This window comes from Diprion similis, chromosome 1 (assembly GCF_021155765.1).
Source record: "Diprion similis isolate iyDipSimi1 chromosome 1, iyDipSimi1.1, whole genome shotgun sequence".
Classification (NCBI taxonomy): Eukaryota; Metazoa; Arthropoda; class Insecta; order Hymenoptera; family Diprionidae; genus Diprion; species Diprion similis.
Genome location: NC_060105.1, coordinates 13,546,892 through 13,572,204, shown reverse-complemented (window position 1 = coordinate 13,572,204; position 25,313 = coordinate 13,546,892). Strand labels below are relative to the sequence as shown.

The 25,313-nt window shown below is 36.1% G+C and overlaps 1 protein-coding gene and 2 long non-coding RNA genes across 3 annotated transcripts in view; 2 read left to right on the top strand and 1 right to left on the bottom strand.

Annotated features, from left to right (window-relative positions):
- The window catches only part of LOC124413978, a 21,490-nt gene extending 6,377 nt beyond the window's left edge, over positions 1 to 15,113 (top strand). Inside the window, exons 2-3 of the long non-coding RNA XR_006929930.1 lie at positions 1,327 to 1,329; positions 15,102 to 15,113. This is a non-coding gene — a long non-coding RNA (uncharacterized LOC124413978). The remainder of the gene's footprint in view (positions 1 to 1,326; positions 1,330 to 15,101) is intronic.
- LOC124413467 lies at positions 2,353 to 25,313 on the bottom strand. Its single transcript, XR_006929892.1, has 3 exons — positions 25,102 to 25,313; positions 10,791 to 10,794; positions 2,353 to 2,365 (listed from the first exon to the last, which is right to left on the bottom strand). It is a non-coding gene; the product is annotated as an uncharacterized LOC124413467 (long non-coding RNA).
- LOC124411791 (facilitated trehalose transporter Tret1-like) overlaps positions 15,847 to 25,313 on the top strand; it is an 80,861-nt gene continuing 71,394 nt past the window's right edge. Inside the window, exon 1 of the mRNA XM_046891652.1 lies at positions 15,847 to 16,035. Within this exon, the coding sequence (XP_046747608.1) occupies positions 15,876 to 16,035 (160 nt within the window). The 5' untranslated portion in view covers positions 15,847 to 15,875. The remainder of the gene's footprint in view (positions 16,036 to 25,313) is intronic.

Sequence of the window (25,313 nt, the reverse complement as noted above, 5' to 3'; positions counted from 1 at the left end):
ATTCACCGCTGTTCCATCAGTTTTAAATATTTTTGACACCCATGTCGAACCGCCAGAATCGCAGTTAAAATATTTACTCACTTACAAAATGAGTCAAGACCACCTTGAGCTCTTGTTTGTGCGGTCAGAGGCAGGAGTGGTTGGTGTCCGAACCCGACAACAACTCAGTTTCTTTCAGGTTATAAGTGACTTCTGATCAGATATGAAGTTAAAAATGCACTGGAAATGCTACAGCTATGGACGAGACAAAAATTCTAAATGTTTCTTGGACAAAAAAATATGCGTGAGTCGATAGGTACGATATCAATGTGTTTATTGAAATGGATAATCTACGGGTTGAGAAAAGATATGACTTAAATAATATTGGATCTGCAAATAATCTGCTCAGAGTTTTAAAATTTTTCTTGGTCTGCACCAAGCAATTTAAGCGAATTTTCTAAACAAACGGTGGGCTATATACTGGTTTCATTGTCCAAGGCAGCTGTAGAAGAATTCGATGTGTTGAAGGCCTAACTGCATGCAAAACTGTATTCAGCATTGATAACGATGTCAATTTTACCAATAAAAGTGCGCTTGTAGCTGCAAAGACTCGTGGCGGGATCATAGCTCCATTACCAAGTGTAGCAAGAATATGTATGGTTGAAGAAAAACTGTTTGGAAGGGCGTGTAATGCGAACACTAGTAAGCCCCCACACGAGGAAAACTTTCCAGCTGTACTTGCTTCTTCAGCTTTCAAAGAACATTTGTGTGAAGGTGGTAACCCTTTTTCGGATCTTGAAGAACATGTAAGAAATACGCTGGTAGTCGAAGAGTTCGTGAATCACAAATTCAAACTAGTTAAAGAGATTTTACACGCTTACATAGAAATTAGGTTGTATGCCCTGATAAAAAGTTATGCTCTCCAAACTACAGGTACTAATCTGCATCAATTCATCAACCGTACGATAGTTTGGGCCCACCAGTAAATTTTTGTGGAACAATCTATACAGCAAGAGGACAGGAAGCACTATACTATAACAATTACTTATGTATTTCACCTATAATATTATTAGCGTGTCATTTTCCTTTTTCATCCCTGTGCACGTTTTGCAAAATTTATTTAAATATATTATGTCTGTGCATGTATTGTAACAGTTATTATTGTTAGATACAACGACTACCTTTATTGAGGAGCTCTAGCGGCGGATACTGAAACTACTTTTACCATTATTTTTGTTTCGAGTCTAACATTTTATCTTTTCTATGGTAGTAAAAGAACGCTGTACAGAGAAGCCTGAACTTTTCTATTAACGTATTTGTGTGCGCAATTAAACATAATAAATAAAGACTGTTTTATCAAATTTAATACAGACTGTCATTACCAATAACAATTATGCCTGTGCAGGTATTGTAACAGTTATCATACCTGTGCATGTATTGTAACAGTTATTTTCCCTCACAGCTGAATTCGATTATTCGGCTACGATTTATTGTCTCTATTTAATTTGGTTGTCGGCTATGTCTGCATTTTTATGAAACTCTCATCAATCGGGTTGCTTTTTTGCATGTGTTTAATCAAACTGTTCATATTTTTTTGATTAACTATACAGTAATGCTTTCCTACTTGTCGCTCTTCATTTCTCAACTCTCCCAACACCTGATTTATTTTGTTCCAGGCATACTACGGCGATACGATTGCAGTCCTACCATGCATGATATTTGAGTAATCATTGTGTCACCAAGAAATCTTGTTGTATATGGAATGGGAACGAATACTCGCTAACGTATAACATTTACAGTTTACACGGAAGGAATTATTCGGAAATTTTACATTAGGTAGCCTTTCGATTTTACCTCGAATCATACTTCATCTGAATAAAAAAAACCGACTTCTATGACTTTGTAAATATCAATTAGCAAGCTTGAAACGGAAAATTGCCGAAATTGATGTTGATACTAAACAACTTTTAGCATTATCAACAGATTAAGGTAGTTGTACCAGTTATTGACATTTTTATTACATACTTATTATGAATAAGTGATCCGCATTTTCGAGAATTCAATAATACAAACTTAACATACTAAATTTTTGTTAATTATAGGAAGAAATATAAAAATGATTTAACCAGAGAATGTTAATAATTGAGGCATTGTCCATAACTGTTACGACTTCCTTAATACTTCATTAAAAATTGGTATAATTAATATAATTGTAAAATTTTTATTGCATTTTTTGTTAACCATGCGCATTTAAATCATGTATAATTTAAGGATATCTTCTAGCATAGTTTCAAATTTATTTTAATCTACATTTTTCAATCATTGTTATTTTTATTTTGTGTTATACAGTTACTATCGGTTTTACCTCTAAGTTATTCAATTATTGCTATCGATCAATTTACAGAACGCAATTATTTTCATCAATATCAATAAACCGCAATCAACTTTTTTATGTCACAACTCAATGATCTTACTTTTTATAATTCACATGTCCCGTTTTTATCAAATTGAACTATGTTATCAACATTTTTATCGGTGATTGTTGTCATTACTACGTCAATATATATAGCCAACATTCAAATCGGGCGCCGTTATTTGTACCTCTTCGCCCTAACCTGCGACGGCGCTAGTAGTATTCTACTAAAGATGGCCGTGCTCCCAGTGGGGTCAGCTTATTTCCATGCTAGCATAGGGTATCTCGTATCCAATGTATATGTATAGAGATCAGTGGTCCAACTACATACGTAATAACACTATGATTGTTTTTTATTTCATATGTTTCACAGTCACCTGGACCATTCCTATTCGATTACCAATCCGTTGGAACTGGCACAAATTACACTTTAACATAACAACGTACGGACATAAAAAACGATCCAGAGCTGCTCCGAAGTCGGCACTCGACGTATCTTTCATTCTTTTGAACGAACTTCCACTGGCCTGCCAACCACTAACTTCATCTGCCTATCCATCAGCACCACTGACTTTCCAACGATATGTCTGATATAGTGCCAATACCTTGCTGTGAACGGTACGCACTGAGCAAATACTTTTACTAGATCACTCGTGACCATATAAAATAGACTGAAAACTTCACAACGATTTAATTAAAGTACAAATGCGTGACTAGTTGCACGTTTCTTGTTTTTTAGATAATCGTTGTTTTGTATGTCTTTCACAGAAACATGAATTGTTCTCATATAAATCTATTGATAAAAATTTCACTCACTCTCAATGACAGTCAAAATTAGGATGTGAGCATGCTGTATGCTTTGAACCAAGAGATTATTCACTTATGAAATCTATTGAACATCCCTCTGAAAACTTGTGACTTCTTTCGCGAGCTTGTAAGCTCTTGTGTGATCAAATCTATCAAGTTTGTCTGTCTACTCTGACTGTCCACAAACCAGTGTTGCATTGCAAGATGAAACACTCGCAAGCGGAAACCAAATAGATAAACTGTAAAATGCTCCGAATCATGAGAAGTCTCATAGAATCTTTTAAATCATTTGAAATCTATAAAATCTTGTTAAATCATTCAGAATCTACTGATATCTTCTGTACTTGAATTAAAGTACGATTAAATCTATTAAAGATTCATTTGAAATTTTCTGATATTGTTAAAATAAATAGCCGATTAAGCTTTCCAATAAGAGGTTGAAATTTCTCTGCTTTGTAAGTTTCAATCCTGTCAAAAGCTACATCTGAGCTAAGGCTCCCTCTTCTTCCGTTCTAGCTACTCATGCTTCCTTCCTCAGTGCGTTCTCCAAAAAAATATTAACTTTAGCCAAATAAGAGACAAATATGTTACCAAATAAAGAATAAAAAATAAACGTGCACCCAAAGAAATATAGAAAAATCAACTTCAACCATTCCCAAATCCACAATATTATAACAGATATTAGTATTTGTTCCGACAAGAATTTAATTTTATTTCAAACCCCCCTTTATTTTCGTATGACTTTGTTTTTTAATTTTGTCAAATAAATTTCGCCTTCTTTCGTTTCCTTATGTAAAAACCGCGTTTTAGTTCATTACCTCTTCTTTCAATTCAGGAACAAATAAATGTAAAAATGAAATTCACAGATTTATTTGCTCTTCTCCGTTCGTTTCCTGGGTAGCCAAAAAGGCTAGCCGTGTCGACATAGGGTCGACAGGTCGCATAGGGCGACCAACGGCTAGACCTAAAAGAGCCAAGAAGGCGGCCGTGTCGACATAGGGTCGACAGGTCGCATATGGCGACCAACGGCTAGACCTAAAAGGGCCGAGAAGGCTAGCCGTGTCGACATAGGGTCGACAGGTCGCATAGGGCGACGAGCGGCTAGACTTAGGAGGGCCGAGACGGCTGGCCGTGTCGACACAGGGTCGATACGTAGACCGTTCCCACCTCTGTACCAAATCAGGTCTTGAAGAACGCTACGAAGGGCTTAGTAGGCAAAACAAAAACTTGTAAACACTGTGTAGCTGGTATCGGAGGGAGCGTCGATTACCGATAAGTAGTCAGTCTGGTCTCAGCCACGGGCAAGAGCACTTGTCTGCGGATTTCTGGCTGCGTGCGATAGGCTGGTGTGTGTGTGTGTGCGCGCGCGCGCGCACGTGTGTGTGTGTGCGTGCGTGTGTGTGCGCGCCGCGCAAGCGACTAGAATACTACCTGAGGTTGGAAATAAATACGATCGTTGATGAACCAGTTCTGTGTAATCTGTTAATCCCCATCCCATGACGAACAGTATTAAAATAGTAAAATCTTCTGAAATAAGTATGTTGAAATGTTGTAAGATCAATTTGAAAATGTTGAAATAATGTAGTGTTATAAAATATTTTAAGATACCTGTGAAATCAGTTGAATCAGTCGGTATCATTGGCGTAGCTACCATGGAGCAATTGGAGCAGGATGCTCTAGGCACTTGGCCGCGAGGGACGCGGGTGCACCGTCGCGAGGGTAGGGCACTGCGGTGGAGTGCTCTGCGCCCGACGACCGATTGCGCAACTCCACCGCTAGGCAGCGATGTTTCGTAACTTCACTCGCAAATGAAGTATGGCTGGGCGAGTTCTTGAGTTCGAATGCTGTCACTCACCAGTTGAAATGCTTCTCCCACTCATTGTTCATGTCACGAATATGAGAAATGATTGGAACTCCGTAAAGACTTCCCGAAACGCGAGTACGAAGTATTAGGTGGTATTTCGATGAGTTGCAGGGAGATGAATGTATTTCTAACAATGAGAAGCGTTTCAAAGTGAGGTGTTTTATAGAATGCTTAATGTAACAACTACTCAATTTGACGCCAGGTCTTAGTCTGTCAGGCGGTTAAGTGCGATTTTCAAGTGTCTATCACCTCCATTTTTATTGCAGTCATCTGATGGAACTATTCTGATTACTATTATCCACGTACCCAACAGATTTGTCAGCGAACTTGGGTTCCCAACTGCTCCGCTTTAAATCGTGTTTTTATAGTCATCTTTCAAAATTAACTTCCATTCGCGGAGTAACGAAACTACTTTTGATTCACTGCCCTGCATCAAGTGGCTTCACTGATATAATTACAGCATGCATGATTTTTTTGACTTTGCCAGAAACTACAGCATCATGCGAAAGGAGCTTTTCTGTTTCAAAATTGATGAAATGCTATCTAAGAAGTAGTATGTCCCAACATCGGATAAGTTCTTTGGCACCGTTGTCAATTGAAAAACAGAGAGCACGTCAACTTGACTTCGACAAAATAATCGACAAATTTGCTGAAGCAAAGGTTCGAAAGAAAGTGTTTTAAACCGTTTGACATTTCACTATCAGAGGTAAGGGGCGCATTTGATGCATACTGCTTCAACGTGCTGAAAGTCTAGCTACGCCACTGCTTGGTACCTTGTAAAATCTGGTCAAATCGGTTGATATCTTGCGAAATATGCTATCTATCAGATTATTGAAATAATGTAAGCTACAATAAATATGTCATTGACAAAGCACTTTGAACCATACGACTTGCATCTTCCAATTCGACATTACATGTAATTCGTTGTCATTGTAATAAGTTGACTAATTGTTATTATTTCACTCAATCTATTGTTTTTATAATACTAACAGTTTCAGTGCAATGTCAAATATGTTACAACTATACGAGACGTGTCTGAATAAATACTAGTGAATTATTACATGTATTTGCCACTCACGAACAATGTTGTACATAAATCTCATCTTATAAGGGAGGGTAGGCTGCGGGCATCACCGATTCGATCCATCTTTATGATTGAGTCGGGAATAAAGAGTATTTTTGTTTTTCCAATAATCTAGCTTCTCATACATCATTTTTTGACATGCTTCGTAGATTTTCGTATCCATTCCACAGTGTATTTTTAACATTTGTACATAGTGTAACGACCAGCTGTTCAGTACACCTACATCGGCAATTGACCTATGTTGTACATGGGTAGCGGTACCGAAGCTTTCCGAAGTTACTCGACCCGGACCGAAGCGAGAGAGACAAGAGCGACCGACTATGAACCACGGTCCTATATACAGGTCTTGTAACTCGGCCGGTTTTATGGTGGTGGGGGTGTCCCGCTTAACGGGCTCTTTTTCAATAGTTAGTTCTATCACCGCATAAGTCGTTGCGATCGATAAGGTCGCGTCGTCCACAGTCAGGCATTTCCAAAACCAAATTTATTTCAACATGCGACTCTAGCGGTAAATGTAAAAACTACGTAAAAGAGGCCCGTAAAGCGGGACACCCTCGCCACTAGAGTTACAAGACCTGTATAGAAGACCGTGCTATGGACCGACTTCGCGCCGCAGGGACGAACGACGCATTGCCGACGACGACCGAACTGGCCACGAAGATAGCCGAACCGAAGAATCGACAACCGCGCGGCCGCGTTTGACCATAAATAGGGGTGAGGCAGTCGGATCAGATGAGTTGCAGAGCGCTCTCACTGCATTATGCTAGGAAGGGTCAGTTCTCATCAAGAAGCTGAACTCTAATTTCTAGTCAATTAAAGAAATAGAGTTTTAGATGGTAAAAGCGACCACTGTACTTCAAGCTGTGCAGTTAGATTACAGATTCTCAGCAAAGCGCCGGATTCAGGATAGCAGCAATAATAATGTAAAGGTTCGCTAAACGCTTTAGATAAATATAATGGGAGCAATACCGAGGAATACTGTTAAACTTGTATCATTTTTCAATTCTTTTTCAATTCTGTACGATTTATTTCGATTATTTTGAGTCGTCTAATAATTTTTGTTCTGTTCAGCTCTGAATTATTTTATTAAAACATGAAATTGTACGAGTCTGTTTGCTTTACCGGCAGAATTAATTGCTTCAATCTATCAAGCCTAGATCAGGATAGCGACAGGTGAAGGAAATTCCTTTGGAGTAAACGGCTGACTTTAAAATATTGAGTCCGGGAGGGATATTGGAAGATCCCAAATCTGACAGACTACCACACCTCAAAAGCGCCTGGTCTGAGGTTTATTGTTGCATTCCCATTTATAATAGGCATTTCGATCTAGGAAACCAGATTGGATTGGGTGGCAGCTCTGGATTAACCTTCCACGGAACCCGTCTTTTTGAACGCTTCCCTGAATTTCCCTAAAATTATTCTTAAATATAAAAAGGTTTTGCAGATGGATCCTCTTAAGCGACTTGTTAAGTGGGAGAATATTGAAATGTTGTATAAGAAGGATCGAGAGAGTGCTGGTCCCGGACAAAGTCTGGTTTGTCCTAATCTGTCCTCTAACCACATTTTTCTTAACAACTCCCTAAGAATCCGTGTCCACTTAGCTGCTCAAGTTTTCAGCAATTCAGTCGCAGCAGGGCTACGATTTTTTGAGAGATTCGTGCCAGAATCACGCGATCGTGAGGCCACACCTGGTTTTTGTGAGTGGATGAACGACATATTTGACGCTCTGAACCGAAAAAATGCGATTGATGGAGTTAAACCAGGTAATGTTGACTTTAGGAAAATTGAAGCAGCATTACAGCAGCTAGACGCTTGGGACGTCGAGAAAGGGCGTATATCCAAGGACCCTTTTTTGACAAACCAAACTGCTGAGGGTCTACGAGTGACATTAAAATCGATGTTGGATCTCGTCGAATATCTTACGGGGCATTGCAAATTTCCGTAGGTTTTGACCGGACTCATAAATCAGGATGCATTGGAAGTTTGTTTACAGAAGGCCACGAAGATTTATGAAACTTTTTATCATTCTTCCTTTCCTTTTTTGAATGCAAGCGATGTATAACCTTGAGGTGTGGAATTTTACTTTCAAGCCCTTCGTGCGAACATTACCCACTATTAAATCCAGAGGTGCGGGGGGGGGGGGGGGGGACAAAATTCCAATTATTTTATCTGCCCTTCTCTTTTGTGAAATAATGCTGAAAAGGCAATTTTACTTGCCTGCCCCAATCCTTGGTGTTTCCACGAAGATTACATAATATTCAAATAGCATATAATCGTGTGATTTCTACGGTTTTTCTTCCATCGTTCCTTTTTATTCTATGCATGTGTGTTTGGTATTTTTTCTGCAAAAGTATTTCGGCACCGTCAGACAAGCTGGTGGTTTCGATAGTCATCTTTCAACCCCCACGTTGTTGAATATCCACAAAATCTTGTTCACGTATAGTGTTTTGAAACCTCCAAAGGTGGGCAATTGTTTAGTGATTCCCGGAGAATTTACAGAACCTTTGCTAACGCTGAGTGATCTCAAAACGAAATATGGGAATCCAAACACTTCTATAGATGAATCCAAATCAGTCAAAGAACAATTGAAGAAAATTATTCAGCGTGACTATTGGGAGTTTGAGGAGATCATACCCATATCAGAGCATACTTATAGTATGCCAACAGTCATTGATTGCGTTACGTATTGCTATACGACAGACGTAACGAAATGAATTTTGAACACAGTGCGATGTTTGCAATGCAAGAATGCTTTTATGAGCTCTGGCACAGACGGCGTTGTTCTCCCGGAAGCTATTCTCGGTATCTGGCAACAACGCGGTAACTGGGTTTATCCAAATACGCGCTTGTACAAATTTGTTTTATTTTTGGGACAATCATTCCAAAAACATTGTCAATCCGCAAACGTATTTGACGATGTTTTACAAGACGTGTATTCATTTAATGGACTATCGTTTCCATGCAGCTTGCATGCTCGGGATATTCTCTTTCAAATTATACAAATTTTCTTAACGACAAGAACGCAGCATTATTGTACGCATATGAACGCTGAGCGGGTAAAAATAATCTGCATAAAAAAAACAGCAAAATTTTGTACAACGTGACAAATCAATAGATGGTGTGCTTTAAAATGCAATGAATTGAAAAAGTGTGATAAAAAATATGTATGAATACTTGCTGCATAATTTTTAAGTATATATGAATGTATCTGTATATTTTAAAATACAACATTTAAATATTTATCTCCAACAAAAATTCGCGCTTGTATCTAATTTTGATTTACATGTGGATGCAGTAATAATTCAAATGTATGTGAAGATCCGCTCACGATAATTAAATTCCTACTCCATAATTATGGAACATGCAATGTAATTAACGATAATAAATACTATCGTGAATTATAATTATAATTATTCTATATCACTTATTAAACTAGTGAAATGAAAATTCTAATGTTTGCACTCAGCATATTACTTGCACTGCAATATATGTATATAGGATATATGTATAGTATCCGACCGGACAACTAGTGGCGCTGCATATGGCGCGATTCGGCAATAAAAAGTAGGGGCAATCCGTGAGCCATGTCTAGGCGGTTGTGCCATGGGGTTGGTCGCCACCGTTAGCCTGAGGCACCCCGTAATCAATTGCCGTGATCGGTGGTTTGTCGTTTCATCTTGGGAATTCAAAGCATTAAAATTAACACAATCACACCTCGAGTCGTTTGTTCATATTTAAAACTACATGAATAAATCCTGTACGAAAACGAAGATGATGTACGTCCCACCACCTGCGGTTGACGCTAAAACGGGACGTTACAGCATACTCGAGTCGTTTTTAGAAAGAGCATCAAGATTTTTGCCATAATAATCGGGAATTGCACAATAATTTGCAAAATAAAAATGAAATTTATTAAAAAAAAATAATGCATATATGCAGTAAAGAAAATATCCATGACAAATACTGTAGGGTTTCTTAGTTCAAACAGTGACCTTGCAGAAAAATACAGTTTTCTTTACCGCAGTTCAAATAAGTATATTTGTTTAAACATTCGAAAATAGGCTTACCTTCATCGCGGTATCGGTATCCTGACTACGAGAGAATATGCTCGTCAACTTTCTCTCCGTCTTCTTCATTGTCATTGTTAGAAGCCTCATCAAAATTTTGAGGCTCTCGTTCACCTAGGAGAGGGTGGGGTACGATGGGCCTCTTAAGAAAATAATGCCTAAAATGAGAATAAGATGTCTAGAGTAATTATGATTTCCGAATAATTCATGCTTAATAAAAAGTTCAGGTGTTTGATTTTATCCACTTTACCCCACCCTCTCCTAAATAATAATGTACTTTGCGCTTCTTTCTGTCATACCTTATATTCGAAGTATATGCTCATAAATGACGCCGTATTTAAGTAAGTAACTCGAGAAACCTTTCAATTACTGATAAACACTTGAAAGCAGTCGAAAAAAGGACCAAATAAAATATACTTACTACTGCAAAACACTAACGCCGTGTAATTTCTGGGTCTTTCAGGACACACAATCGATTTGCATCCTATAATATATCCCAACAAACTGGCCGACTTCGTTGCTCTTGGCTCTTGAGTCCCCACTACCAATAACTTTTTAGGGGGGTAAGTCAGGTACCGCCCTGCCTGCGTTTCGGAAATATTTAAGGAAGAAATTTGGGCTGTGCTTCAAAAGACCCAAAGGTACCCTGGAGGGTTGAAAACCCTGTATATGCAAGTAGAGAAAGGGCGAAGCACTGCCATGAAACCCCGTCTTTCTAAAAAAAGCTCTGGCTTAACAAACTCGAGTCTTCGGAAATTGCACTTCTGGATTAAAAACCCCAAGTCTGCGAAACGCATAGCTATCGGTAATAGCGTGTTTTTCGGGTCGGTGAAGTCGGTCCTATTTTCCGCCAATCAGAAAAAGCAGTATTTATTCAATTAACGTTTATTGCCAGGTTAATCTTGTACGGTAAAATCACCCACAATAACGTACGACTTTTCATACGAATTAATTAGCGCTCTGAAAATCCGACACAATACAATAGGCGTTCTGCGAAAAGTGGGTTTGTACATATATATATATACATATCTATATATATTAATAAGTATGCAAACGATGAAGAAATTTACACAAAATATTTTTCACACGGCATAATTTTTTATCCAAAATTAGAGGTAAAAAAATCATCCTTCCAGCATACATATTTTATAGGGCTAGAATTTCGCTTGCTGGACTCTTAAACGACAATACATAGTTATGAAATTTGTTAAAAATGGATAACCACGTATAAACATGGAAAAATATTACAATTTTGTGTGTATCAAGACTTTAGATTTCTACGAATTGAAATTACACGGGTTATAGCAAATAAGTCGATATTTTTATGTGGAATGTTTATGAGCGCTACGATATCTGTAATAAAAACGACTTATCTCATAAATTTGAAAATTTGATATTACGATGATCGGAAACCGGTTCTTCGCAGTATTACTATTCCTCCTGCTGTTAGGTACTATTACTGTGACAAAAATAAGGCAAATAGGTTCTGAGACAAAATCTATTATGGTTCAATTATTGCAGTAAGTATAAACGAATTTCCCGGAAACCCGTCGATATATGACATCTGTAATTATGCAACAATTGGTTGGATTTGGCGAAGTCTAAATGATTTTGTAACGATTTTTTTCAAAGACAGGTAAAAATACGATCAAATTTCACAATACAGAGAACATTGATCAGCTGAACCAATTGCAGCCAAGCCTTATTCGAATTAATGAAAATTTATATAATGGATCAGTAAAGAAAAATCACGGTTGGAACCCATTGTGGAATGGCATTTTATTTTTACTATCATATACATACTTTTTTGACGTTGACGAGGTATGAATATACAAAGTCACAGTATCGGGTATCGAGGATGTGATAAATATGATCAATGGAGTTAGAGATTTCAATTTTCATTATTAGAACTATGATTGTTCTCATTATTATCACTATTTTATTTTAATATTATCACATCTTCAATAGTCTCTCCCACAAATATTGAATATCCTAGATTGATACATCATCTAGTAACTTTTCTTTGATACATATTTCCCACCTTAAAAATATTATTTCATATTTCATTATAAGTTGTTCTTATACCTATATTATCTTCTTATACTTAGCTTTTCATACTTAACTTACGTGCACGCGTGGACCAGAGAGGATTTTATCTCAGGCATACAAACAAATATTATTCGCAAATATAAACTGGCTTATGATATTTACGAGCATGCAGGGCCTGGCACACACGTGCAGCGTAATAAAACCTTTCCATTCATTAAGTGGTATCTGTTCTGGGTAACATTGTCACATTGTAAAAATAAGATGGTTTATAAAGTATGATAAAATAAGAATCGATAGACAAAGAAGACATTTTTACCGTACTCGTTGAAAGAGTTGGAGCGGATGTATCTGACCCACTACCCTTTTATACATTAACGCAATTTTCTTGTTAGTCCAACTTCCTTAAAATTGGGAAGTACCAATCAAAAAGTTTACTAGATTTTACAAGCCGAGGAAAGAACTCTAAGAGGAGCATTGCTCAGATAGAAACAGGCACTTCGTACAAATAATCTCAACGAAGCAGTTCTGAAACAAACTTCTAGTCCTTTTTATTAAATTTCATAGAACAGTTCTTGAAAATGCTTTAAGCAATGCATTTCTTCATTAACATATAGAACTTCTCTTTTCTCCAAAACTACGTTTAATCACGACTTTAAGCAACTTATTTTAAATACAATTTGTTTGCAATTCTTTTAAAATAACTAATTTTTGAATAAACTTTCTATTACTGTGTTCAATCCAAATTGGGAGTCGAATCAATTAATAACCTGCACTCAATATTTCAACTGCGTTCCATTAAAAAACAGAGACACTAACAAGCAGTTCATCTCATCGTGTCCAGTCGCCGCCGATCAAGCAGAGCCGTCGACTAGCCCCGGAATATTAAGGTAAGTGTCAAATTTTATTGTCAATTTATTCTCACTCGGGAAAACAGTAGTTTTAGAATTTTTCAAGACAAAAAAATTCATCATTGATCTAAGGTAAATCTTGCTTAGGGATTCGTCTTAGAACTCAGCGTTTAATTGTGTTGCGAATTGGTTCTTCTTCAAATAGTCAATACATATTTGAATCCAATTTGTCACGATATAATATTTCTTGTTTGAGAAATTGTGTACCTAGATCGTTCAAAGCATCAGCTTTTCTGTTTAAAAAACGAGGAAATATTTATGTACGATATTTAAAGACAAAAAAAGACAGCTTCAGAGAGACAGAAAAAATATTATTCCACTTTTCAAATTCCTGTTGTTTTTCACCAAATGTTTATTGACGTGAGAATAATTGTAGTACAGTAATCACTAGGGTGTTTCAAAAAAGACGAATTTTTTTTTCTCTCTTATGGTGTCCAAAAATTGATAGTATACCTAAAACCAAAAATTTTGGCGCCAAGATGAGCTCTTAATATCAATAGTAAGGTTTGCCTCTATCCATTTCTTTATTTTATATTTAAATAAGACGGGAAAATTTTATTTTTATTTTTGAATTTTTATTACTTTGGAACGGTTCATTGTAACAACAATCTGAAAAAAGAGATTTGTAGGAAATTTCACGTTCTACAAAAAACGAGATCAAAGTTCCTCAGATCAACCGTTTCAAAGATATCAGCGATCAAAAATAAGACTAATAAAAAATTTCAAATATTTTCCAATAAAACTACAAAAAAATATCATATGCCATATTTATATTATTTTTTATGTAAAATTACTTTAATTCTGTTAACCTGAGACCGTAAACTAATATAATAATATTATAAATATGACATATGATATTTTTTTGTAGTTTTATTGGAAAATATTTGAAATTTTTGATTAGTGTTATTTTTGATCGCTGATATCTTTGAAACGGTTGATCTGAGGAACTTTCATCTCCAGACGTTTTTTGTAGAACGTGAAATTTCCTATAAATCTCTTTTTTCATATTGATGTTACGATGAACCGTTCCAAAGTAATAAAAATTCAAAAATAAAAATAATATTTTCCCGTGTTATTTAAATATAAAATAAAGAAATGGATAGAGGCAAACCTTACTATTGATATTAAGAGCTCATCTTGGCGCCAAAATTTTTGGTTTTAGGTATACTATCAAGTTTGGAACAACATAAGGAAAAAAAATTCGTTTCTTTTCGAAACACCCTAGTAATCACACAGGAATAAATTTTATATAAATTCATAATAAATCGAGACTTTGATGCCTTTAGGGAATGTTTTGCCTGACAGCTGTTGTTCAGAATAGTTTGTTGCACTTTCGACAGCAATCGAGGACATGCCATACTATATTTTTCTGGCAGAATTTTCACAGTCGTTATTAGCTGAGGTGGATTAGTAATGGAAGACTAAAGCTAATCATTTCGGGTTAGGTCATATTTTTATGTGTACCTGATACGGTCTCGATCACCGCAATGCGAAACAAGCGACACACTGATGTATCACTCTATTCTCTTGTGCGATAGAAAATCATCCATATCGTATATACGAGATATACAATGTCAGCTGAAATGTGATGTGATAAAACGTCTACAGAGTAGAAAATGCAAAGTAACAACTGCGAAGAACAACTAAAAAAGTTCAGTCACATTAGCAAAACTATTTAGATGCTTCAATGACAATTATCATCGATTTATTGTCCTTAAAACAGATTAAATATTAGTGTTATGTTGCTTCTCCGACAAGATCTCCGTAAGCGTGTGCACGACCTCACTCGGAGACATTGACCCTTGCCACTTCTATCACCGCTTCACTGTGACGTAAGAAACAAAATTCCAGATTAAGACCTCAGTTTTGCTTGGATTCGATTTCTTCAAGTGCTCTCCTGGGAGTTGAGTAATAATTTCCCGCAAGGTAGCCCTGCTTTCACTTTGAGGCGCGCTCCACCACTGAACGACCGCTACACAGTCGTCTAGTTTGTAGTTAGTCGCTAATCTGAACTGCCCGAGCGAACGTACTTTTCAGCTTTTCTAGATCTTGTGGTGGGTCCATGCGATTTCATGAAAGTTTTCTATTTTTCAATGCCTTGTGAAACGTGTATTACACTTGCGGTCTTTTTCGATCTGAATTATTTTTGTATACTACCTTAGTTGATTTAACACTGTTTTATATATGCAACTTTGTCACAGATTTGCCACACGTATAAAAAAACGAATAAATTTTTGTTTGACGACAATTAATGTTGTCCCGCCTATGGGTGTACATTTTTTTGCTTTCACCAACTTGCTTCCTCGTCTTTCTATAATCGTTCATTTTCGAGGTTCATGCTTCAAATAATACGGCAGTAGAATTCCAAACTTTTTCTACTGATATGAAGCTTTCACGATCAGTCAAGTTTCAAGAGACAAGCATTCTCCTGCCTATTCAGAATAATTGTATCCAAGAAGTTCCGAAATATTAATTCAAATAACATCAAATATTGGTTTTCTTCAGAAAAAAATTCCTGGTGTCAGACTATTTCACATAAGAATTTGAAAACTTATTTTTGATATGATCTGAATCAGTATGTACAAATTTAATGAATATAACAAATCCAGACAGACCGAAAAAAAATTGTTTCAGGAAACTTAATTCATAGGTTGAATTTCATGTCAATCAGCACAATTCGAAGTTTTACCGATGTGTTCCTCCAATGTTTCAGCTGAAGCATTCTGCAATGGAGGATAAAAGTATCAAACAACTCAAGCAACCTTTAATATTGCCTGAGCCTCAAGGTGTTATAGTTCCTGAAGTTCGAATCCTTCCATCGAAGTCTCCGAAATCTCAAGCATCATCAAATGCCAGTGACGAGGGTAAGTGTTTCCGTACGAAATATATTTAAAACATACTAAAGATAAATTATTACAATCGGAAAACCTAGAGAACTAGAGTTGAGACACATGACGCTATCCAGATGTGACGTTTTGCGTGACATCGGCTCAATGTCGTCGTCTACTAGTCGGCAGCTACGGATTTTACTGCATTCCGAACACTAAAATATATCCAAACTGGGACGCTCACACGCCGTTCCCGAGTATGCCGCTTTAGCGCGACCTTGAATCATCCCCACTATCGTAACCTACAGTCATCCACAAAAATAAATTGTCGCAGATACATCGGCAGAAACGTATGTTTGATCGAAGACAACGATGAATATACGCCTCAAGAAAGATAAAATACTACTACAAATTTCATGATAGTCAGATAATTTCGGTGTAGATTAAGATGCATCTTGTATGCTCTTCAAGATCCCAATTTAAGCCTCCAAGTCCTTCAAAGTCGAAATGTAAGGCCCAGTTTAATATTCGGAGCGTCCAGATAACCTCTTCAAGCACTGATACACCACAAGCTTCTATTTAGGACCTCCAAGTCTTCCACCAGAGTCAAAGTATCGGGCCCACTTTAATACTCATAGCGTCACCAGTCTTCAAACAATGTTAAACCTTTATTTTTGTATCTCCAAGTTCTCGGAAACCATAATTTAATACTTTTATAATATTGATAGAGCAGCCCTTTTAAACCTTAAAATTAAGGTAACTAAATATAATTTTTCACCATAGCAAGACTGAGTAAATAGGAAACTGCAAATACTTATAAACTACAATCAATATTGGTAATAGAAAATTTACTTATTGGTCAGGAAAATTTACTTCAATGGATGTTTTCCAATTTCGTTTTCATTTCTGCTACGATTAGTGAAATGATTATGAATATTCTTTGTTAGTAAACGGAAAGATTTATGTATCATGTTTTGATGTTAGTATATAAGAAATATGTAAAAGGTTTCTGCAGCTAAATAGTCAAATGAATCAATAAATCAATGAATGAAGGAAGGAAGGAAGTAACAAAGGAACGCAGGAACGGAAGAACGAATGAACGGAGGAACGAATGAGCGAATGAACGAATGAACGAATGAACGAATGAACGAATGAACGAATGAACGAATGAACGAATGAACGAATGAACGAATGAATGAATGAATGAACGAATGAATGAATAAACGAACGAATGAATGAATGAATTATTCGATAAATAAATAAATCAATAAACAAATAAATAATAAATGCATGAATATAAAATAGTAAATAAACAAATAAATGTTGAAATTTATTGCATTAGTATATTAAAGTTCAGCAGCCGCATTTTGAATGATATTGAAGCGATATCTGCATAACAAATATTAGTATACAATGTATTCAAATAAAATTATTATATTATTGTACTAAAATTGAGTATACGCGTACATACCTACGGTAGAATTTAATATTCGGTATACTACTCTCTTAACACATCATAAGTTGAAATAATAGGATACCCTCGACATTGACTGAAAATGTATAAAGACCCACAGTCCTGGGTTATTTTTCGTGACAGTTTGCCGGGGATGGTCGGGTTTGGAGGTATTAGCATTTTCACGTATTATCAACTAAGCAACCGACCACGCCGATAAAAAAAGTTCTTCATAACCAACAACTATATCACGTGCAAAACGTTAGGAACATCGGTTGGACCGTTGGACCATCGTCATCGTGAAATTGAAAAGTTGAGAAAATCGCGTACAAGAAATATTTACGCCGAAATTATGCAACGGAAAAATAAAAGTCAATCAAACACATGAACAAGTATCGTTTATATTTACCTGAATATATCAAATCTTTTATATGCGATAGTGGCATTTCTGAGACATTCAATTCACTTTTTCACAGTTTTTTTATAACGTCAACTTTGAGATGCAAATATTTTGGAAAAATTTTACTCTACTTCATTTTTAGTTCCACTCGTTTCAAGAATATTCCTATGAAAAAATTGTCTTCTTTGCTTTGTGGAGCACTTTTAAAATTATGAATTGAAAAAATTCATGTCTCAAGTTTTAAAAACATCCGAAAAATTCTGAAAGACTCTTTTCTTTGCCAAAAGCACGTTGAAGATACCTCAAAGGCTGATCCTATTTGATGAGGTTTTCCCAATATTTGGAAGCGATAATTGGGTTTTAATTGAGAAAAATTTCGCAAGTTCTTGAAGAAATACGAAAATGAATAATGAAAACGAATCTACTATGAGGCCCGTTGCAAATTAACTGGAATACAGAAAAAAGTTTTGTAGATTTATTTTAAATTTTGATAACATGTTAATATTGTCTTTCTGTGGTACAACTTTTTCGCAATGAGACGAGAAATAGCGAAAAAAAATTATTTCACCTTCTGCATAATATTAACATACTTATCAAACTATATTTTTGTTCTCAACTGCTGAAATGTTTAAATATTGATTATTGTGAATTCATACTTTTGCAAAGTGCTAAAAAAGACGGCAAAACATCTGTTCCTCACAGCTCACAGGGCAAATTTTGAAATGTTCAGAATGACATAAATAACATTATTGAAAAATCAACGGTTTTTTTCATTAAATGATTTTCAAGGATAATAATCCGATGGCTTTCAAATCATTAAATCCTGTTTCCAACGTAACATTATCCGTAAAATCAATTTTTATCCTGCCGGCTGTACCTACTATCGTTACCAAAAGTTACTTATAGTTGTAATCTGCTATTCCGCATCAAAGGAAGTTGAGGCTAGTATAGTTACACTTTGCCCTATTGCACATTTGTTTAATTTCAAGAAGTGAAAATTTGATTATATTATTACGTGTCCGAAAGGTGGAAATGAAAAAGTCGAAGAGGCAGTTTAGAAAGAAATAAGAGGTTTGTAGGCACGTACAATAAAAAGAGTACCGAAACGGTAATCGCAAGTAGTATAGCAAGAAGATAACTCGATAATTTGTTTACACATATTTATAATTGAACATACAGATCACTTCGTCACAAACCATAATCTTCTTTGTCATATGAAAATATTTTTTCTAGAATATTAAGTGTGACAGGTGCGCGTGATAAGTTTTTATTATTGTTAAGTGAAAAGCATGTCAGTCCAAAAAGTACAGACATGTGGCTTTGGAATTTGATGTAAGAGTAAAAAAAAGTACATGATAGGTTGCAAAATCTTCCGAAAGCTTGGGGTCTTATGTGTCCAACGATCCCCTGCTCATTTTTGAGAAAAATTGTCAACGCTAGCTGTTACCACCGATAGGTCAGAGAGGTATTTTTGTTTGCAGAACCAAGCAAAAAATCTGAGAAACATCAGAAACCTACACTTTAAACATTACTCAAACCTCGACTCAAACTAATGCAATTTAAAGTTTTGAAAAATCTTGAAGATCTCAACTTCCTGGAGTTTAGATGTGCGAATACATGATTTTAAAAAGAGGCGAAGTAAGACAGAAACTATAACCTAAAATTTGCAAAGAAATTGAAACTATGTAATTCAGTTAACAACAAGTCCGCCGCATTGCTCAACTCGCTGTAATCACTTTGGGAGTTTTGGAATCTACATATTTTCATCGACGTTCTCTGAAAGTATGTAGATCTATTCCACCTCTCACAATGCTTTTATTCCGTACTCTGACAAGCCAATTTATAACTTCTTCTTCATCGAGTTCAACTCATTTTATTTTGTAAGTTCCAATTATTCTGGAAGTTTCGATTTCAACGAGGATTCCAACATTCATCAAACTTCAGAATCAACTTTCTACGAATAACAATTCCATACTCAACAGTGATTGGTATCAATTTAAAGTAGTTTTGCCTCTTGATACTAATTCTTTTTCCGATCGTCCATTCCCTGCGTAGCGAATTAGAGAGTAGTGACGTGTAATTACGCGTAGAGGACGAGTCTGTCTAGTTCGAGATCTAGTTCAACCCATGAGTTTGACACCCGCTCGTCGAAACTAGTTCGCTATCCCTAAAATACAAATCGAATTATAAATTTATTTATTTGTTTATTTATTTATTTATACATTTTTTAATTTCACCGTTTAAAAGTCGTTTTTACATTAAAAGTACAGATTAGCGTTGATCGGCAAGGCAGTACCTACTTTAACGTAGAAGCAAAGTATCAGTTCTGAATTTTTAGTTATTTCTTGATTTAAAAAATTTGTTGAGTGATTTTTTTTGTGCTCCAAGAAATTGGAGTAGAAATTATATTCATTTCTAAAAATCTTTTTCATTTTTTAATTCGAAAACAAACGTAATGGGAATTTCTTTTCATTCTTTCGATTCGGAACATTGCAAAATGAAGCAGTTCTTTATTTTATCTCAAATTTATTAGTGAATTAATTCTTTTTCGTCAATGAGCAAATTCGTATTATTATAATTGCTTTCAATTTTTTAATTGACAAACTCGACGTAGGAATTTTTTTTTTTAATTTTGATTTCATTCGACACGTAATTAAAAGTTAAAAAGACTCCAATACATTTTTATTTGATGCAGAAATAAAGAAATGACATGAAAACTACGAAATAGCAATAGTAAATTCGTAGTTTTCGTGCCATTTCTTGATTTCTGCATCAAATAACAATGTATTGGAATCTTTTTGTTCAGAATTGGGTATAAAATGGGACTGTTCAGTCCTTTTTGCGTTCAAATTACGTGGACTTTAATATCTGAAGATATGTACAACAACGTTAAAATCGACAGTTATTGGGGCAGTCTTGCGCGACCGATTTTATCGAACCGGACCCAAAATATCGTGGCTCTTTTTTCTTTCATATAGACCGGGAAATGGTGCACGTAGGGAGCATTTCATATTTTACAAGTATGGCACCCCGTGAGGGGCCGAATTACATAATCAATGAAAGGAAAATGATGGTCATAGCGCTGGTCGTCGGGGCGTTATCGCATGACGATTAATCGAACATATCGGATAAATTGGGGTTTTTGAATGATTTTTTACACAAAAAATCTTGCATTTTCCGGTAGTTTATGAAAAAAAAATCCGGCGAAAGCAATATGCCATACTCATGCGACGGGGCTTAAAGTCCGCCATACTGATCGAAACAGGTGAGTTTTTTTTTTTTTTTAAACGATTTTTTACAGGTTCTTTTTTTTCAACTTGTTATTTTCAAACTGATATTCACGGAAATCGCCACGCCCTACCTTTTCGACGGGTCTAAATAGTCGCCATACCGCCGTAAAGGAGAAGGTTTTTTTAAAGTTGTTAAACGATTTTTTACAGCCTAAAAATTTTTTTACCAGTTATTTCAATGACTAGAGACAGAAGTCCGATATCGCCATACCCGTGGGAAGGGTCAAATACGTATAATATTATTATAAAATTGTAACATTTTATGCGAAATTTAAATGATTTTTTACAGTATGGCACCACTTTTGCACTTCGCCATAAGCATGGCACAATTTTTCTGAGGTGTACTTTTATATCAACTTTCGAAAAATCGAAATGCCATACTGTAATAAATAATTTGACGTCTTACCCAATCGTTTTTTAAATAATGTTTCGAAAAAACTCTAACTCTACTTTTGCACTCGACGTGAAGTATGGCTTGTATATTTACGGTATTATTGTATCATGAACATTCAACAATCCAAATGCCAAACTGTAAAAAATGGTTTAACAACTTTAAAAAAACCTTCTCCTTTACGGCAGTATGGCGACTATTTAGACCCTTCAAAAAGGTATGGCGTGGCGATTTCCGTGAATGTCAGTTTGAAAATAACAAGTTGAAAAAAAACGAACCTGTAAAAAATCGTTTAAAAAAAAAAAAAATCACCTGTTTCGATGAGATGGCGGACTTTAAGCCCCGCCGCATGAGTATGGCATATTGCTTCCGCCGGATTTTTTTTTTATAAACTACCGGAAAATGCAAGATTTTTTGGGTAAAAAATCATTCAAAAACCCCAATTTATCCGACATGTTCGATTAATCGTCATGCGATAACGCCCCGACGACCAGCGCTATGACCATCATTTTCCTTTCATTGATTATGTAATTCGACGCCTCAAGGGGTGCCATACTTGTAAAAAATGAGATGCTCCCTACGTGCACCACGAGGTGCACCATCTCCCGGTCTAATACGATCTTAACGTTCAATCTTAACTCAATTTTAATACGATCTTAACTCAGTAGTAGTACACGAACTGTAGAGGATAGAGTTACCGTTTCCGTCGCCCGATACTCCATTGATTTTATATTGAATCAATTCTTCTTTCTTCGCAGAGTCTTGTTTGACAATCGTGTTCATGACGTACACGTACTGTCGGAACGTCTCATTCACTAGTCTCTCGCACATCACCAGCTATCAATGTAAAATAACGCTGTTGAGCTGCGTTTAAAATTCGCACACGAGATGTCGTTTTACCTTTTTGCAACGTGATGTATTGTTTCGCCAAACCACGTAATACTTTTTTCGAGTAAACGACTTTTTGTATATCATTCCACTCTGATAAAACATTCATGTTGCCGAACTCTTCGACCCATCTTTCCACTTGCATTTAGTCATCTACCGAAAAATATGAGGCAGCCGCCCACTATCTAATTATTATAGATATTACTTATTTTTGAGCCAGAATCTGTGGAAAAAATTGCAGAGTTTTAGAAATGGTTTTTTCTAGTTATCTTTTTTTTACATAAAAACTATCGTCGGGCCATCTGAAGGAGTAGCGAGAAACCTTTTGAAGAAAATTACATTTCTTTTGAAGTGGAATCAATGCGAAAAAAAAGTTATGCAAGGATCTGATGACGCGAGGCAAATGACTCCTCGATTTTATTTATAATGCCCGATATATGTACACTAGACTATATAAAAAAAAATCGACTATTCATAGCAAATGATGTGAGGAAGGCAGTGAAACAGATTACGGTCCTGCTAATCCAAGTGGATGAGGTAGCTGACTGAGATTTAATAAGAAGGGAGTGTCCGCCTTCTAAACCATCCACGAAAACATTCGTACAGATATGCAAAATTGTAAAAAACGGCCTAGAGCCAAAAGGTTCTGAGACAGTGAGAAAAAGCCACTTTAGACAAAGAAAACAAGGTGAAGGAGAAACATTGTTAATGTGCATAGTCGAGTTACGTAAACCAGCTTCCAAATGTAATTTTGGTGGAATGGAAGCTGAAGAAGTACGCGACTAGTTGGTTGTGGGAATAATGGATTACGATTTGAAGATAGCACTGTATACGCTGGTGTTACGGGCCGAAGTGATTCTGATTATTATTATTGTACGAAAGAATCAACTCGCCACAATAATTTGACGCTCATACTAAAATGAAGTTCTTGAACACGGTTTATTCGGAAACTGGGTACATACTTGAGCATATTTGTGCGCTCAAACGGTTTACTCGCAAATATGTTCAAGTGTTACGTAGCTCTGTGCGTGCGGTGCAAGCACACACGAACTCGTTCTGCCGCTCAACGATACGTCAAAGGATTTGCGGCGTGCGAAACAATGCGCAGTGTGGACGCGCCGTAATAGTGATTACTGTCCTTTAATGCGTATTCATTTTCTGTACCTTGGAACCTATCACGTTGCACAAGAATTCAAAGTCCTCCGATAACATTTGAATGAAATTTTGTAAATGTCTGCTGTTTTCTTGCAATAAGCATGTGTACTCTCATATAACTGGGTTATCCACCATCGCCTATTTTGATTATTTTTTTCTTGAACAGTTCAAATGGATAAAAATGTATATGCAGCGCTAGCTACGACAAGGTTTTAACTGGATGGATGGATTTTGTTGTTGATAACGGACTCACCGCAATTGCCACAAATCTCTCGAGCGCGATTTTCCGTGCACAAAGACAGATGTTCGTGCGCCGCGAATGAAGGAAAAAGTCCGCTCGTTCGCGAATCGTTCGTGCGTGTAAATATGCTCAAGTGTGTATCCAGCTTGAGCTGAACACGGAGTTTTCGTTTTTTTGTTGAGCTCGCATTGAGAAGAGATGAGATTTTGAAATAAAACGTGTCACTTACCTTTACTTGATTTTGATATTACGGACTGTGGGTGACTCCGCGTGCCTGACGGTGACAAATATGTCCTGGTGGATGTGCTAATTGTAAGAATATTAAAAGTATACTATAGTTGTACCGTGTATGAATTGTATCGACGATTCTCAATGTAAACACATAAATACACATGCGTACATCGCACTGATTACGCACTCACACATCTGTTCTGAAAGCAAAACAAGACCGCAGTAAGTTGCCAATAAACGCTCGATACAGACGTCTGAAAATTTACTCGAAAAGCTTTGCATTTTATATCTTGCTTCACCCAATTCTAATCAACTATAAAATAACCCCAATAAGGAATGCACCAATGCCAAATAGGCGATGGTGAATATACTAAAATTGTGTAGAGATAGTTTAATAGATTTTTCAGATTGATCTACTTACGTTGAAGGTTAATAATTAGGTTAACTCACAATGTAGATTAAATACAATGATTAGGTTCGTTTAAATTTAACTGAATTGAAATAATAATGTTTTCATATCGTTATGAGAAAATAATATTACTTAATAATATTTCAAGCACGCAATTTCTTAAAAGTTATTTACTTTGTCAAGATTTAAAAGTTTTTGTAAACTACTCTGATTGTTGGTTGACGAAAAACTGTTCTCTTCGAGAGATGATTTTAAACTGTCTTGTTAAACGATTTTTGATTATCTACTCTAGTTAGAAGACGTTTATGAACTGCTTTGTTAAAAGTTTTTTGCTCAGCTACTATATTTAGAAGACTTTACGAACTGCTCTGTTGAAAGATTTTTGTTGATGTGTATACTGCAAAACATTTTTAGGATTCGTTCCTTATTGGTTCTTCTTATTTTTATGTAAGTTAAGCCAATGAGGAGGTTGCAAGTATGTATAGATAATATTTTGGGGCTTCTTATTTGCCCTGAACTAACCATGCCCTTTGCATCGAGTGTAGTGGTTTAATTACGCCTACTCTCTCCTTTCCCATGGGTGCTGCTAAGAATTTCCGTACTTTTATCATGTATACAATGATAATCCATTTTGTTCTTGTCACATACTACCCAAAACAGATAATAATTGATGGATGGTTTTATTGCACTGCGTGTGCACGCCAGATGTCTTGTCCTCGAAAATACCTTACGGTATTTTCGGACATTTGTTTAGTCCTCAGAAAATGTTTGAAGGATCCCTCTGACGCACACATACACGTGGCTTACCTATATAGATTGCTGTTAAAGTTATTTTTTTATACTATGAAAGAAGGAA